Raw genomic sequence first — 16493 nt, 5'->3', positions numbered from 1 at the left:
CCTTGCCGTCACGCGTTAACGTAAAATCAGCATTTTTACCTATTTAGACCTGAGATCAACAATTTTTAGCTTATAAGTTGCATGAAATTAACATTTTGCTGTTTTCTAAGTGAAATCAACATCCTTGCCGTCACACATCGACATGAAATCAGCATTTTTACCTATTTAGACCTGAGATCAACAATTTTTAGCTTATAAGTTGCATGAAATTAACATTTTGCTGTTTTCTAAGTGAAATCAACATCCTTGCCGTCACGCGTTAACGTGAAATCAGCATTTTTACCTATTTAGACCTGAAATCCACATTTTTGAGCTTATACGCTGCGTGAAATTAACATTTTGCCGTTTTCTAAGTTAAATCAACATCCTTGCCGTCACGCGTTAACGTGAAATCAGCATTTTTACCTATTTAGACCTGAAATTAACATTTTTGAGCTTATACATTGTGTGAAATTAACATTTTGCTGTTTTGTAAGTGAAATCAACATCCTTGCCGTCACGCGTTAACGTGAAATCAGCATTTTTACCTATTTAGACCTGGAATCAACATTTTTGAGCTTATACGCTGCGTGAAATTAACATTTTGCCGTTTTCTAAGTTAAATCAACATCCTTGCCGTCACGCGTTAACGTGAAATCAGCATTTTTACCTATTTAGACCTGAAATTAACATTTTTGAGCTTATACATTGCGTGAAATTAACATTTTGCTGTTTTGTAAGTGAAATCAACATCCTTGCCGTCACGCGTTAACGTGAAATCAGCATTTTTACCTATTTAGACCTGAAATCAACATTTTTGAGCTTATACGCTGCGTGAAATTAACATTTTGCCGTTTTCTAAGTTAAATCAACATCCTTGCCGTCACGCGTTAACGTGAAATCAGCATTTTTACCTATTTAGACCTGAAATCAACATTTTTGAGTTTATACGCTGCGTAAAATTAATATTTTGCTGTTTTCTAAGTGAAATCAACGTCCCTACCGTCACGGGTTAACATGAAATCAACATTTAAACCTTTTTTGACCTAAAATCGACATTTTGGAGTTTTTACATTGCGTAAAATTGACATTTTGCTGCTTTCTAAGAGAAATCAACATCCTTGCCGTTGCGCATTAACCTGAGTCAACATTTTAAGCACTTTTGACCTGAAATCAACAAATTTGAGCTTATATAAGCTGTGTGAAATTGACATTTTGCTGGTTTCTAAGTAAAATCAAAGTCCTTGCGGTCACGGCGGGCCAATCCTTTGTTATAATAAACCGAGGCGAGACTTCAACCTATAACAAAGACTTGGCTTGGCTATTATAACAAAGGATCGGCTCTGTTTATCATAACAAAGGTCCGGCTTTGTTTATTTGAAGGACTCGGTGGGAAAAGGGCATCAGGTATTTTAATCAAAGGTGAACTTTGTCGAAAATGCTCCACATTTCGCATGCAGTTTCATTCAGGTATGTTAAGCAATGTCCCGTAGTTTTCGCGCTAAAGTTCGCTTCGTTCTCAAGATATTGCCTATGCAATAAACCACTCAGTTTTTCCAACCTGTGTGCCTTTTTTGCATATGTTATTTCTCGAGAACGAAAAGCAACCCAGCGAAAAAAACTTCAGAGCAATGTTTCTCAGGTGAAACAAAGCCCACATGCCAAAATTCAGCTAGTTTTAAGCACTTTCAAAAATGGCCGAAAAATCTAGGGGACGTTCTTGCACGCGGCCTTTCAATTGAACATTTCAGTTTTTCCATTTTTTACCAGTTGAAAGCCAATAACTTCTACCCCGGGTCTCAGAGGGTCTTTTTTTTAACTGGCAAAGGTACGATTTGTGAGTGGCAAAGCAGCAATCATGGTGAGGAAAAAAACTAAGCTCTCTACATGCATGTACACATACTTTTTCTCCTACACGTGTGATGAGAGATTCTAGACGGTCTTCAATATCCACAACTTCTGTTGTTCTTCTTCGCTTCCGTGTTCTTCCTTCTGAAACAAAAATTGAAAAGAAATTATACAAGTATGTCCTATAGTTTGGATTCAAGCAATATCAATTGATAGCAATATATTCATCTTGTCTGTTTTGTCTTTAATACCTGTTTGTTTAGTGTCCTAGTTTAGCATAGCATTGTTAACTAGTCTAACCACACACATTATTTTATTCATTTAAATGTGAAAGAGAATATAAATAAATTACAAATTTAGATGTTCCCACAGACACCAAAGGCTAATCTGGTCAGGTCTTGTCTTAACAAAGAATAAAGATAATCAGGGCCATAGTCAGTATGAGGGAGGCATGGTGGCCTCATGGCTGGTGTGCTCGTCTCTGGATGAAGCAGTCCGGGTTTGAGCCCTGGTCGGGGACACTGTGTTGTGTTCTTGGGCATTATAGACACTTTTACTCTGACAGTGCTTCTCTCCACCCAGGTGTATGAATGGTTAATGGTGAACTTAATGCTGGGAGTAACACTGCGATGGACTAGCATCCCATCCAGGGGAGAGTAGAAATATTCCTAGTCGCTTCATGCCACAGAAACCAGGATAAGCCCCAGACTGATGGGCCACTTGGCTCAGATGCAGACTTTACCATAGCCAGTATGAGGCAAACCAAAGCACTTGCCTCAGTTATTTTTTTGTTTTTGTAGTTTCTTTTTTTAAGGGGGAAAGTACAAAAACTGCTTATACCTATAAGAAGAGAATTTAGCCGTAGGCATTGCCCCAGACATATTTTTTCATGGACATTGTCTTATGGAAGTCACAAGTTACAAGACCAGCCCCCAGTTGACTTGATAGCTCAGTTGGTAAAGTACTACACCAGCATTGCAAAGGTCATGGTTTTGAATTATGCTGTAATCAAGCCTGAACTTTTTCCAGTTGATCATTGATTGACCAAAACCAATCAATAGCAATGACCTAATTTTATTGATTGAGATTGATTAGTTGATTGCTTTTCAAATCATTTATTTCCACTGATTAGAAATCTGGATATTTCTATGACTACCTAAATTGTGTGCATTACAGTGGAACCTTGATTTAACAAAGTCACTGGGGACCGGCCAAATTTGTTCGTTAAATCAAGGGTTCATTATATAGAAAACCTCGATGTAATGAATTTGAGAGGAAACAACCAAAATGTTCGTTATATCGAGGTCATAGTTAATGATTGATTTGTAACACAGGTGACTTCTGTCACGCAATTCAATTCAGTTTTCGTCACCTAGAAGTGCCGCGTTCTGAGATGCAATTCATTAAGAATGGTGGCTTTCAATATCAATTATTTTCACTTTTAAGCAGATGCGCAGCTTTTGTTTACAAAAGAATGACACTTTCAGAGTAGCGATTTGAAAATGTTGCAACATAGAGGTTATACCATAAGGATTACAAGCATTTGTTGACTGTTGATCTGTTCAGCGTTAATCTTCTGTCGCGTGTTGACATTGTAATTCGTTATATCGAGGTAGATTTTACGTTTGGGCTTCCGGATTATGTTCATTATATCGAAGAATTCGTTATATAGAGGTTCATTATATCGAGGTTCTATTCCATACATTTTACTGTAACTTTGGCCAGGACATAGAATATCGTTCGTTATATCGAGGACTTCATTAAATAGAGGTTCGTTAAATCGAGGTTCCACTGTATTGCAATGGTCTCTCACATATTTAAATCTTTCTTTTGTAGGCTATGAAACATCCTTTGTTGTTGTTGTTGTTGTTGTTGAAATCAACAACGTACTTCTACCCTTGCTCCAAGGATTTTCTCTTTCACATATGTTCACTCAAATGTAGGCCGCAAAATGGCAAAAATTAGATATTCAATTAAATATCCCAACAAATCATGCAGATCTATCCATGAGAATCCTTTTGCAAAAGCAATTCAGCCCTCCTATCCCAGGCAACAAGAGGCAACCAATCCTGTGCTCGCAGGTCAAATCCTCCACTGTCCACCTTCCTCCCCCCCCCCCCCCCTCCCCCCTCCCCTCCCAACCACTTCAAAAATGGCCTTAGTGATCCCTGTGATACCGGAAGGTCGTGCAAACTTTAGTTTTCTCCCGAACAATACACTGTTATATTTTCATGAGAAAATAAACTCGCAAATTGGTACTCTATCCCGAACAAAGCAACATTTCTGTTCCATAGACTAGACGGCATGTTGTTTTAACAAAACCCTCGTGCGCGCGCGCTCGGACAGCATTAAATAGAGACCTGTTAAACACCGGTAAGGCGGAAACGACTATCTTTGAAAAGCTTACCCTAACAACACAACAATAAACAGTAACGTGAGCCCAAAGAATAGAAAAAATCAAGTTTACATAAGGCAACCGTAGTCAGCAGCAATTTCGAACGATGAGCTAAGCTTTCTAAGACTTCAACTTAATCAACCAAGGGATAACAAACCTTCATCTTCACTTTGATATCTCCTTTTCTCCCTGGACATTTTTCGATCAAAAGCAAATTCCAGCAAAGGGGCGGAAAGATGACAATCCCTCCTCAGGCTGAGTATTTAGCGACTCTTTAGCGGGTTCCAGCAAATCGCTTGGCCTTCTTCTTCCTTCTCGAAGTAAGGCCTGGTGACCAAGCCAATACAAGATGGCGTCCATGCTGCAAGGTTTGTACATACGGCTAGACATCTGTAGACATATATATGTACAGCGCACCACCCTCTTAGATTGATTCCTATGAACTTAAAAGGGAAAAAAGAGAAGTTAGCAAGATCAATGTCTCACCCCATACTTAATTAGCCATGCATTTTTGTGAATCACGGGGTGTGTTCTTCAGGCATTCTGGCTAGAGAGTGTGTGCTTTTACGACAAAATACGTCTACTACTGTATATTTTATACACTCTTGACATAATTATCTATTCTAAGGTGTTTCAAAAACTAGGACTTAATACCCCGAAACTAATACCCTCTACTAAATTTATGAAAGATGGTGAATTGTTTTTTGGGGGGGTAAAATGTTAAAAACGGTGCCTACCGGTCCGTGTAAAACGCAGACTGCAGACCGGGTGTTAAGTGCAGACTGAGTATAACATGCAGACTGCAGACTGTAGTCTTTTTAACTGAATAATGTTTCCGTTTCTATCATTAAGAGCTCACGGTGAACAGTTGACAGTAAACCGTAAACAGGCTAACTGAAACGTTATTCAGGCTAGAAAAGTGAAGCCTTGGAGCCGAATGGCTCATAGCTGCCGGAGCTTGTCCCGGTTTATGTAGCATGAACCGGCTGGGAGTATTTCTACTCCCCCTGGACAGGATTCTAGTCCATCGCAGGTCACTCCCCCACAATTTGTTAGGATTCCCCAACAATTTACCAGTACCCATTTATACTCCTGGGTGGAGAGAGGCTCTGTGAGAGTTAAGTGTTGTGCCCATGAACACAACACAGTGTCCCCGGCCAGGGCTCGAACCCGGACTGCTTGCTCTGGAAACAAGTGCACTAACCATAAGGCTACCGCACCTCCCCTTATTCAGGCTAACCTGAGTGATATTCAGGCTAACCGGAATGCAGACTTTCACTATGATTATATTGAATAACCCTGTTTATGGTTAGCACTCAATAGTGGTAATAACACAATATATACAGTCTGTAGTCTACAGTCTGCATTTTACCAACGGTCTGCAGTTAGCAGTCTGCATTTTACACTGACTGTGGCACCTACTAAATACAAACAGGGAGTAAAATGAAGACTGAGGGTAAAATGCGGACTGTGTTTGAATGAGTGCATGATGGAAATGGTAACACAATTCTGTTCAAAAGACTACAGTCTGCAGTCTAAATGAGTTGTTTTCATGGTTTTTTTTTAAATTGTTTGGTGCCTGTTACATTTTTTCCCGTAATCTCTCCAAAAAGTCAAATATTTTCATCTCTCCTACTTGTTTTGTGTGCATGCTATGCCATCTTCAGGTGCAGGTTTACACTTTGATTTCGGTAGAGTTTTTATGGACAGCAGCTAATATTCCGGTTGGAAGCCATTAGCACTAAGTTGTTAGCAATATGCTGCTATTTTAGTGTTCTTTGTTTTGGGACAGGTTTATTAAACTTGATTTGGTCACAGTAAAAAAATTTTGCTCTCATTTTAGTTGTGTTTGGTGGCCTAGTTGATTTCATCAATTCCTACCCTAGCCTGTGCATGGTGTTTAAACTATGCCTTGCATTATGCGTAGAATGTGTGCACACTAACAAAAGTAGGCACCACCCTAAAGATACAAAGTCTAAGCATGTCAGGAGCTAGGGGGTCAGGAGCATGGTATAGAGACAAAATGTGAGTATTAAGTGGGAACTGCACCCATGATCTCCCAGACACCAGTTGGCCACTCTAACCATCTAGGTTTACACTGTGGAGTGATTTCCTAAATCAAAAAATGCCTCTTAGCCATTGCTAAAGGCCATGTGGCATTGACATTGAGGGAGTGAAGTTTTTATGCATGTGACTGCAATCAGATTAAAGCTACCATCATCAACCAGTAAAATTACCACAGTGACTTCTATTTAGTTGCAACATTTGCAGACATTTGCTTCTGATTTGAAACAACCATCTTTATTTTTTGTTCTATAAACAGTGGGGTGTGGTGTGGTGTGGCCACTTCTTTGTTTTATGGTCTGCAAATGTAGGACAGCATTTGGCACAGTTTCAAATTGTGCATTGGGTTTGGACTGTGTTCTAAACCCTTGCCCAAAAGGGTATGGTATTCAACCTTTCTTGCTTTGAAAATTGGTCATATATTTTTCCAATTTGGTGTGCAATTTGATATGGATTTACTTTCTTCCTAGAACATAACACCATACATTATTTCAGAAATAAAGAAGCCTAAGCCATGTATTACACTGTGATAAAACATGATGGGCATTTGAGATCATGAGGGAAATGTAGAAAACATGAGCCGCAGGCGAATGTTTTCTACATTTCTCCAGTGTTCTCAAATGTTCGGAGTGTTTTATTACAGTGTACTACACGGCTTAGGCTTCGTTATTTGCTTTATGATATAGGCAAAAAACAATGAAACACACTTTTTCTATATTTTATACTCGATAAAACATGGGTTTTTGACCAATCAGAGCATGTGCAGGGTCCTATCTATATTATAATTATATATAAACATATCTATCTCTTTATCAGAGACTTTTTATCTTCAAACATAAAAGGGAAACCATATAATTTGCTGATAATTCTAAATAATTATTTATGCTGTAATTTTCTCCTATAGGATCAATAAGAAATCGATTTCAAATACTTTCAAGAAAATTACAGTTTGGTGGAGTTCAGAGCGTACAGCCTATAACTTGGTCCATTTTTCAAACACTTCTTGGAAAAGACAGAGCAGGAATACTGGAACATGGTAACTTACTGCCAATTAGAAGGTAAAATGAAGAAGCTAGCCATAAAAGGGGATAAGTGACGATTTTGGTTGCTTTTCTTTTTTTTTGCTCCAAATTAGCTGAATTTTTGCATGTGGTCTTCATTGTAATAGAAAAACGTGTCCCTGTATTTTTGCCACTGGTTTTTGGTTCGTTTTATAAAGACGCCGCTAGGAAAACCGAGTGGTTTTTTGCATACGCAATATCCCGAAAACGAAGCAAAGTTTAGTGGAAAAACTACGGGACATTGCTAAACATACCTAAACAAAACTACATGCGAAATTTGGAGCGTTTTCGACAAAGTTCACTTTTGATTAAAATACCTAACGCCCTTTTCCCGCCGAGGCTGCAAATAAACGAAGCCGGGCCTTTGTTATGATAAACAGAGCTGATCCTTTATTATAATAGCCAAGCCAAGCCTTTGTTATAAGTTGAAGTCTCGCCTCGGTTTATCATAACAAAGGCTCGGCTCACCGCAACCGCAAGGACTTTGATTTCACTTAGAAACCAGCAAAATGTCAATTTCACGCAGCGCATAAGCTCAATGATGTTGATTTCAGGTCTAAATAGGTTAAAATGTTGATTTCACGTTAACGCGTGACGGCAAGGATGTTGGTTTCACTTAGAAACCAGCAAAATGGTAATTTCACACAGCGCATGAGCTCAATGATGTTGATTTCAGGTCTAAACAGGTTAAAATGTTGATTTCATGTTAACGCTTGACAGCAAGGATGTTAATTTCACTTAGAAAACAGCAAAATGGTAATTTCACGCAGCGCATAAGCTCAATGATGTTGATTTCAGGTCTAAATAGGTCAAAATGTTGATTTCATGTTAACACGTGACAGCAAGGATGTTGGTTTCACTTAGAAACCAGCAAAATGTCAATTTCACGCAGCGCATAAGCTCAATGATGTTGATTTCAGGTCTAAATAGGTTAAAATGTTGATTTCACGTTAACGCTTGACGGCGAGGATGTTAATTTCACTTAGAAAACAGCAAAATGGTAATTTCACGCAGCGCATAAGCTCAATGATGTTGATTTCAAGTCCAAATAGGTTAAAATGTTGATTTGACACTAACGCATGATGGCAAGGATGTTGGTTTCACTTAGAAAACAGCAAAATGGTAGGAGCCCATGATGGGCTCCTGAAAATGGTAATTTCACGCAATGTGTAAACTCAAAAATGTTGATTTCAGGTCAAAAAAGGTGTAAATAAAAATAAAATAAAACAAATAAACATTTCAATAAGCACTTTCCAAATGCTTTCCAAACTTTGACACTAGCAACGCTTGGCAAATGGGCCACAACTCACCAGAGGGTATTTTTCTTGGGCAAGAACTGCTCTTGGACTTTGCTACCTGGCTCGATCTGACTTCGAATGCCAATAACACGATTACGGTATATCAGCTGCCTTCAAAGTTTCAGAACACATTTTGATTCTTTAAAACGTGCTGATGACTTAAACAGTCTGCCTGTTTGCTGTTCAACAAATAAACTACTAAAGACATGGCTATGAAAAGCCAAGTTTTTTGCCTACGTTTTAACTCGAAAACAAAGCAAAAACCAGCGACAAAAATACAGAACCACGTTTTTCTATTACAGTGAAGAGCACATGCAAAAATTCAGCTAATTCGGAGCAAAAAAAAAAGAAAAGCAACCAAAATCGTCACTTATCCCCTTTTATGACTAGCTTCTTCAAATGTTTATTGCAGCTATACATGCAAAGTAACAGCTATGTGTTTTTTACTCTGAGAGTGGAAACGGCACTGATGGTAATAATAAATAATGAGTTTACTCTGGATATAAGAATTTTGTATGAAAATAATAAAATGCACACGCTGATTGGTTTAAAAGTGTGTTTCTCTCAATAGAAACACAGAACTAGCATGAGCTCTTTAACGCAATGATGGCATGAGCAAAGAGAATTTACATTAATTTTTGATCCTCAAAGTAAACAAGTTGTTTTCTTTTTTTGTCACAGAATTTTCTAAAACAAATAGAAAACAAGTCTTTTTCTCCATGTTTCTATCAAGTTTCAGTATAAATCTACTAGCGTTCTATCACGAATGCCGTTCTCTGATTGGCTAGGTACTCACTATTTATTCTGTGATAGATAGTGAGTAGCATAGCAGTGTCCCCTTGTTAACAAAATGACAGCTGCTTCTTGGCATTTTCAAAGTGTCTGTGAAGAGGATTTAGATTAAGATTTGAACGACTGGTAGATTTATACTAAAACAATTAGATTATTATTTTGTTCTCGATTTCTATGCCTGATAGTTGACTCGGGCTGTGCCCTCATCAACTGTCATGCGATAGAAATCACGAGCTCATAGTCTAATTGTTTAATGGAAACACTTGTGAAAGTTTGGGAGAAGAGTACAATGGAGTACAGTCGAGCACGGTAGAGTAGAGTACAGTCAAGTACAATAGAGTGCAGTAGAGCAATACTTACAAGGCTACATGGAAGCAGTACAGGCAGTACAGCCAGAAAAACTCTACCAAAAATTTCCAGACTTTTTTGGGACGCATATGCCATTTTGACATTCCTTATATGTTCTTTTTTCCACTTAATAAAATATCTTCCAATATCAGGTTGTAAATTTGAAGATGGTTGCCACTTGGAGTATTTTGAATGACAATAAGCACCGTCGTCAAAAAGGCTTTAACTCTTGTCCGCTCCCAAAACAATACAGCATTCTTTTGAACTAAAATTCTTAAGTTTAATTCCATACCTTTATTCTGTTGTATTCTTTTTATCCCATTATATTTTAGAATTTTTAGCACCTTTTTTGTCATTTCACCCATTGAAGACTGCAATTTAGGGCAGTGAAAAGCTTGTGTTTTTATAATATGTTTAGCCAGAGAATGTTTTTAAATTTTACCACCAGTTTATTTACAAAACATGTATTTTCTTCTTCAAAGAAAATATTAAATTATCATCTACAGTCGAACCTCCCATAAGCGACCACTCAAAATGTCAAGCCTAGGTGGTCGCTTACAGGAGGTGGTCGCTTACGAGAGCTTAGACCATATTGGGTCAAAATTTTGCCTCATTAGCATATGGTAACTGCAGAGGCTTACCCCATGTTTTAAATGTTTTATTCATGTGAAAAGTCATTTCAAGAAAACTTTCGGTACTTCCCATTGAGAAATCTCCATCCCTTGTACTATCCAGGAATGCGATATTGTTACAACACCTTATTTTCCAATTTCTGCTCTATTATCTATCAAATGGTTACTTACGAGAGGTTAAAAACAATAGAAAATTTCAAACTTTCAGTTCTCAAAGTGGTTGCGGTCTTTGACGAGAGGTGGTCGTTTACAAGAGGTTCCAAATATAGTGATTTGACTTGGAAACTTTTGGTATGTTGGAAAACTGGTCGCTGAGGAGAGGTGGCTACTTACGAGAGGTGGTTGTAACCGGAGATTCGACTACATAACCCTTAAGCTTCAGAAAGTACTCCACTGAAGTTTTATTAAATGTCATAGTTACTACATAGTGACATCAATTCATGATGGCCATTTGGGGAATGTGGCAGAGTGACACTAACCTCCTAAAGACAGACACCTTTCATAAATGGATACTGTTATGGAAGCAGCAATATAGAGATGCCTACATACATATGGTATAACCTGCCATGAGCGGACACCTGTTATGGTAGCAGCTCAACATACAAATGCTACAGTACAAAGACACTCTATAACCTGCCATAGACAAACCCATCATAAGCTGGCACTGCTGTGGTACACAATGTATAGCAACATACAAACACTAAACATATAGCCTGCTGTAAGCAGACACCTCTTTTAAGCAGGCACTATTATGCTTTCAGCAACATACAAATGCTAAACATGTACATGTAACCTGCAATAGACAGACACTTTTCTGGTTCATAGGCCACACAGTTATGGGAGGTTTGACTTGACTGTTATCTCTAAAGTGTAGATGTGATAATTGTGACTGAGGATTTTGTTAAATATATTTTCATTCTCTATATTTTAGATCAGCAGGCTCACACCTAGATATAAAGAAGCATCACAAGAGACGTGCTACTCAAATTGCAAAGTACACTCATCTACCTGTGATTCATATCAATGCCACCTTTAACAACACAATTATCACAGTATCAGACAAAGATGGTAAGGGAAAGACAATACTTTAATGCAGGGCATTTTATTATTGATTACCATCAAACACTTGCAACTATGTTTTAACTACAGTGCATCATGGTGCAATGTTTTGTAATATTGGTCACTTCTTTTCTAGGTAAAATGTTAGGATGGGTGTCAGCAGTAAGTAGATATTTAGTAATTTGATTAATAGACAGTTATTTATTTCATGTTGCTTTAAAATGCTTGTCAATGTGGCTAATGTAGCTTTCTTATTAGACTCTAACTTTTCATGACCTCAGGGTAGTGAAGGTTTCCAGAATGCTAGGCGTGGTAGTAGCACAGCAGGAAGACAAGCTGGTATAGCAGCTGCTCAGGTATGCATCGTTTAAAGGCTCATTGTGCAGCCCCTGACCAGTTATGTAATGTAGACACCAATACTAGGTTTCCTTATTATATGGCAAGTTCCATAAGGGGGTATGATGAGCCAAATCCTACACTGTAATTGGCTACCCAAGCAGGCAAGATGGCGCTTTCTTGCCCATGCAGGATTACAGTATGTACTGTGTTCCACAAGAAAAATTTTCCCCATAGTTTATAGTAAATGCTTTATTGACCAAGTTTTTTCATTCAAGATGGCTCGATATTGGCCTCATTCTTCTTTTTCCATGTTTTTGAACAGAGATGGAGTAGAGGTCCATCAACTTGTAAAACAAAATAATGAACTTGGCCAATATCCATCCATTTTGATCCCACGCTTGGTCAATAACCCATATATAAAGTAAACATATCTTCAGTATGTGCAAGATATAAATGCAAATGTAGGAAATGTTTGTGTAAAGGTCACTTTTCACTTCCATTTTTTTCCCCAAAAGCCTCAATTAAACACCTCAGTCTACCATCATCTCAAGACGTTCAGCCAAACTCTGAATACTCTCTTAAAAGCATTAACAAAAACTTCTAATTATACTTTTTTAACCAGGTGAGGCTTCTTTCTTTTATTTTTTTTAGCATTCTTCCCCCTTGTTTCTCCTATTTCATTTTGTGGTTTTGTTGAATAATTTTACAGTTGCCTTAAGTTTGTGGTGTTATAAAAAGTTAATAATTTTAACCTAGTGTCTCGTGATTTTTATGATCCAAGGATTTTCTCCGTTCTGGATGTAAGATTCCTGTTTAAGCTCGCTCTCTTCATCCTCCTTTCAAGATAAAGTGTTTTTAAAAAGTCTAAGGAACCTCCAACTGGTCTTCAATTCTGTCATCAGACTTTGGAAACTGTTTGCCATAATGATATTCTGTTTAGCTGTACCTTTTTAAAGTTGTTTTGGAATGAGGTTAGTGACAAACAATTGCAAATGCTGCAATCTTATTGGCTGAGCTATTGTACACTATCACCCGTTAGTGTACAGTGGCTCTAGGTTGTCAACAAAATGGTGACAATTTTCCCTTTTTCTTAAGTTTCAGAGGAACACTAGAAAACAAACGAAAAATTTAATTCCAGAGAAAACAACAGAAGGGAACACTCACGGTTTCTTGACTTTGAAAACTGAATTGTTGAAAAACTGACAAGCTTGCATAAACAACTGCAAATTTCAACTGAAATTTAGTCTGTGCACTTTGAAGTTCAATACTTCATAGAGAAATGACTGGAAATCGTTATTTCAAGGAAATTTCAGGTAGAATTCTGCTAAAACAGTTAGATTATGAGCGCGAGATTCTATGAGATTAAGTTGATGAGGCCGAATATCACCTGATAGAAATCTCAAGCTCGTAATCTAATAATTAGTGGTGCTTTTGGGGTTACTTTTGCTAGACAATTTCTTTTTCCAATGCTTCACTTTAGAAAGCCATTTCTAATGGAGTAGAGAGAGCGCGAATTAAAGTCCGTGGTATAGGAACAGGAAGGCAGGTAAGAGTGTTTACACATGTAAATGTTAAGGTATACCAGTCACAAGTATAACACTTGTTATTTCCCTAGGATTTGTTATAATGCTGTGCTTATTTTCAATTTAAACGGGGCCAAATAGGTTACACTGGAATTACTTCTTGTGGAGGATCAGAGGCATTCACACCATTCTTGAGTTAGATGGAAGGTTTAAGCCTTTTTCAGTACCCATATAGCTTACACATAGGAGTTTTCTCTTCTCTCTCGGGTTTTGATATCATTTCTTTATTTTTAAAGTAGAATACACCCTATGAATTTCCCTTTCATACCGCACCTTGTCTGTTTACTTTTCTAACGTGAACAAAACCTAAGTCAGTTTTTTAACCTGAAATTGGGTATAATATGACCATCCCATCAATGTACCTAACATCCACTTTTTGGAGTCCCGAAGAATTATTGTGTTTGTAAATTTACCACATTAGTAATAAGAGTCAAAATACATGATAAGTAACAGAAACAAATATTGAGTCGAGTCAACATACGATTAGTCTCTGAACTCTACATTCCACGCCCTAGAGAGAGTTCATGGACTGTTCTAAGCGATGATCGAGCGATAATCGATTGATTGACTAGTATTTAATAGTGGTCATATTAACCTGGTCCACTGGATTTCTTTTCAGGGTGCTGTGAATGGTATTGAATCCGCTGGAGTGCAGGTTGTTTCTGTTACCGATGTTACTCCTGTTCCCCATAATGGATGTAAGCCCAGAAAGACAAGAAGATTGTAAAGATAAAAGAGAAAAAAGTTAATTTTTTGATGGATCGTACATAGAGTACTTGTTCTGAACATTGTGGCATTTCACAGTACTACGTTGAACTAACATGGCCTGTCAAACCTATCACTTGTGGTAAGCACAGTGTGGCTTCGTATAACACTACCCATGGCATGTAGTTTTCACATGATTGCTGAAAGTTTATTGGACCGTTTAGCAAACGGAGTACACTCATAAGCAATAAACAGCAATTTAGATATCGTATCGGGAAGAACATGACAAAAGAAGTTTTAAACAAATCGCTTATCTATTCACAAAGCCAGTTGTCTGACTTGTCTGTTGTGCGCTGACAAGAGTATTAAACCTTGAGAGTCTCTCAATCAAATTTGGTGTAAGAAAGTTTTTGAGTCAGACTCTCAACAGTTCTGTTCATCAATACTTACAGGTATAAATAGAAGCCGCTACCATTGGTTCCAGAGGTTGTTGTTTTCTATTTCCCCCTAGAAGACTGAAGAAATAAAACATTTGGGTAAGAAGCCTCGGCCGAGTTTGATTAGCGGCTACTGCTGCCCCCAGACAGAGGAAGCAGCCACATGCTCTGGTGCCCCACCACTAGCACGTCCAAAAAATCATCTGCGGCGTTCTTCAGCGGAACATTTTTTCGGCGTTTGATGTCGATTATGCACCAAACTACCGGCTGAAGTGAACGAAAAGACTTCCATTCCAAACAGATTAGTTACAGGCAGTCTCATTTTGCCGTAAACGTTGACTTCGGGTAAAAATCGAGGCCTGTCTACCCAAATTGCGGCCCGTCCCTTAGACTTTGCACATTGCAACTAGGTTGACTATCAAACCCCAGAAAAATTAATCTCGAGAGATGAGGTAAATTGAGAGATACAGTTACGTTCAAGTTTCTTGAACTCCAGGCACAAAAGGCTCCCGTCAGTATTTTTCCAGACTTCTCAGTAAAAAGTATCGCAACAGGTTTAAAACTGGCCCGGATCGTGTATGTGTGGGGATTTTCTAATATGCGCGGGTCGCGGGGAAAATTGTCGCGGGTTCATTGAGTGTCGCGTGCAGCAAGATGTCGGTAAAGTACATTGTCGCAGTAAAAACCGTATCAGCAGTTAAAAACCGAATTAAATTCGTTCAGTGTATGGGTAATTTACCGAATAAAGACTCTTGAACATTCAATGGGGTCATTTTTTCTCATCTTGGAGAGTTTAAACGAGATTTGAGCGAATTTTGAAAAATTTGTCCCACGGTGTTACATTGAACGAATTTAATGTCAACGCCTATGGTTAAGCAAATGTTGCAAAATTCAACAACTTGCACCTCCATATTCAACAACTTATATTTATGTTCAACAACATATATTTATATTCATTGTATTATATTTATATTTAACAATACACATTTTCTTTCAACTTCACCCAAAATTCTTTTCATTCAACAAAAATGTTTGTTCAACTTCAACCAAAAATAATTTCATTCAACAACAATATTTGTTCAACTTCAACGCAAATGATTTTCATTCAACAAAAATAATTCTTCAGCTTCTACCAAAATCATTTTCATTCAACAGCAATATTTGTTCAACTTCAACCACAATTATTTTTATTCAACAATAATAATTATTCAACTTCTATCATGCATAGTGATTTAATAACATACCTTCTTTTATGACAAAGGTTTCGAAAGTTCCCGGACATTCAAAATATCGTCATTCAACAAAATTCCCCGTCCCTCCCCCCGAACTACCCCAAACGCTGTCACAAATCCCTAGTGTTCACTGAAAGCGCAAAACTGATGCAAGTGAAATCATCCACAATTCTGCTCAAAACCCATTTGTCTTCTTACGAAGCTTTGTCTCAACAAATTAAAGCGTTCTTTAGCTTGATCGATATAAACACAATTCGTCTCTGAAAATAGTCGCAATTCATAACAGACTGTCTGATCCAAGTCCGCAGTAATAACGACATACAAAACCGAATTCACGCGCCAAAGATCATTGTATGAACATGCGATTGGTGCCTATCGATAACCCTGGAAATGCACGCTATTTTAAACGAGAAAGGCGCTTTCTAAACCTCCGCAGGGCTCGAAAAAACCCCCGTCCGGTCGTCCGGTACAAGTAGATTTTCCCTTCGGGCAAGCAACTGTCTCTCCTTACTTGCCCCACGGGCAAGGACCCTGGCAAGCCATTCGCCGACTAAATTTTTAATAACGATTTTGAGAAGAAAAGGTAAATTTTAGGCTCAAGGTAATCAAGTGTTTAGATGAAGCTATAGCGTTGTTTTGTTGATTGCGTGACGCGAGCTCACGGCTCAGAAGTGGTTGCCTAGCAGGTGATCAAAATCTGCCCCGATCAAATTTCTTTCCA

General features: G+C 38.1%; 2 protein-coding genes across 5 annotated transcripts in view; one reads left to right on the top strand and one right to left on the bottom strand.

Annotated features, from left to right (window-relative positions):
- The window catches only part of LOC110063329 (nuclear cap-binding protein subunit 1-like), a 67319-nt gene extending 62800 nt beyond the window's left edge, over window positions 1–4519 (bottom strand). For 2 of the 3 annotated variants that reach the window (XM_020770303.2, XM_020770301.2), the window contains exons 1-2: window positions 4380–4519; window positions 1883–1971 (exon numbers count right to left, since the gene is read on the bottom strand). In XM_020770303.2, the coding sequence (XP_020625962.2) occupies window positions 1883–1971; window positions 4380–4419 (129 nt within the window). In that variant the 5' untranslated portion in view covers window positions 4420–4519. The remainder of the gene's footprint in view (window positions 1–1882; window positions 1972–4379) is intronic. The other variant, XM_020770302.2, reaches the window with a different exon arrangement.
- Window positions 4520–4533: 14 nt separating this feature from the next.
- LOC110063330 (uncharacterized) lies at window positions 4534–14646 on the top strand. Of its 2 annotated transcripts, XM_020770304.2 has the most exons (7): window positions 4534–4590; window positions 7191–7344; window positions 11349–11485; window positions 11613–11638; window positions 11758–11832; window positions 13296–13361; window positions 14018–14646. In XM_020770304.2, the coding sequence occupies exons 1-7, from the start codon at window positions 4572–4574 to the stop codon at window positions 14123–14125; spliced, it is 585 nt and encodes a 194-aa protein (XP_020625963.1). In that variant the 5' UTR covers window positions 4534–4571; the 3' UTR covers window positions 14126–14646. The 2 variants fall into 2 exon arrangements, with proteins under 2 accessions (XP_020625963.1, XP_089152176.1); XM_089296050.1 differs by lacking the exons at window positions 13296–13361; window positions 14018–14646 and adding an exon at window positions 12331–13289.
- Window positions 14647–16493: the final 1847 nt, after the last annotated feature.

This window comes from Orbicella faveolata, unplaced genomic scaffold (assembly GCF_042242905.1).
Source record: "Orbicella faveolata isolate gen_17 unplaced genomic scaffold, um_ofav_v1 contig_26, whole genome shotgun sequence".
NCBI classification, from domain to species: Eukaryota; Metazoa; Cnidaria; class Anthozoa; order Scleractinia; family Merulinidae; genus Orbicella; species Orbicella faveolata.
This window is presented reverse-complemented; position numbering and strand designations above follow the sequence as displayed.

Coding starts and splice junctions, on each gene's coding strand:
- LOC110063330 (XM_020770304.2), top strand. Junction 7,345..11,348: donor AACTTACTGCCAATTAGAAG/GTAAAATGAAGA, acceptor TCTATATTTTAG/ATCAGCAGGCTCACACCTAG. Junction 13,362..14,017: donor GTATAGGAACAGGAAGGCAG/GTAAGAGTGTTT, acceptor ATTTCTTTTCAG/GGTGCTGTGAATGGTATTGA.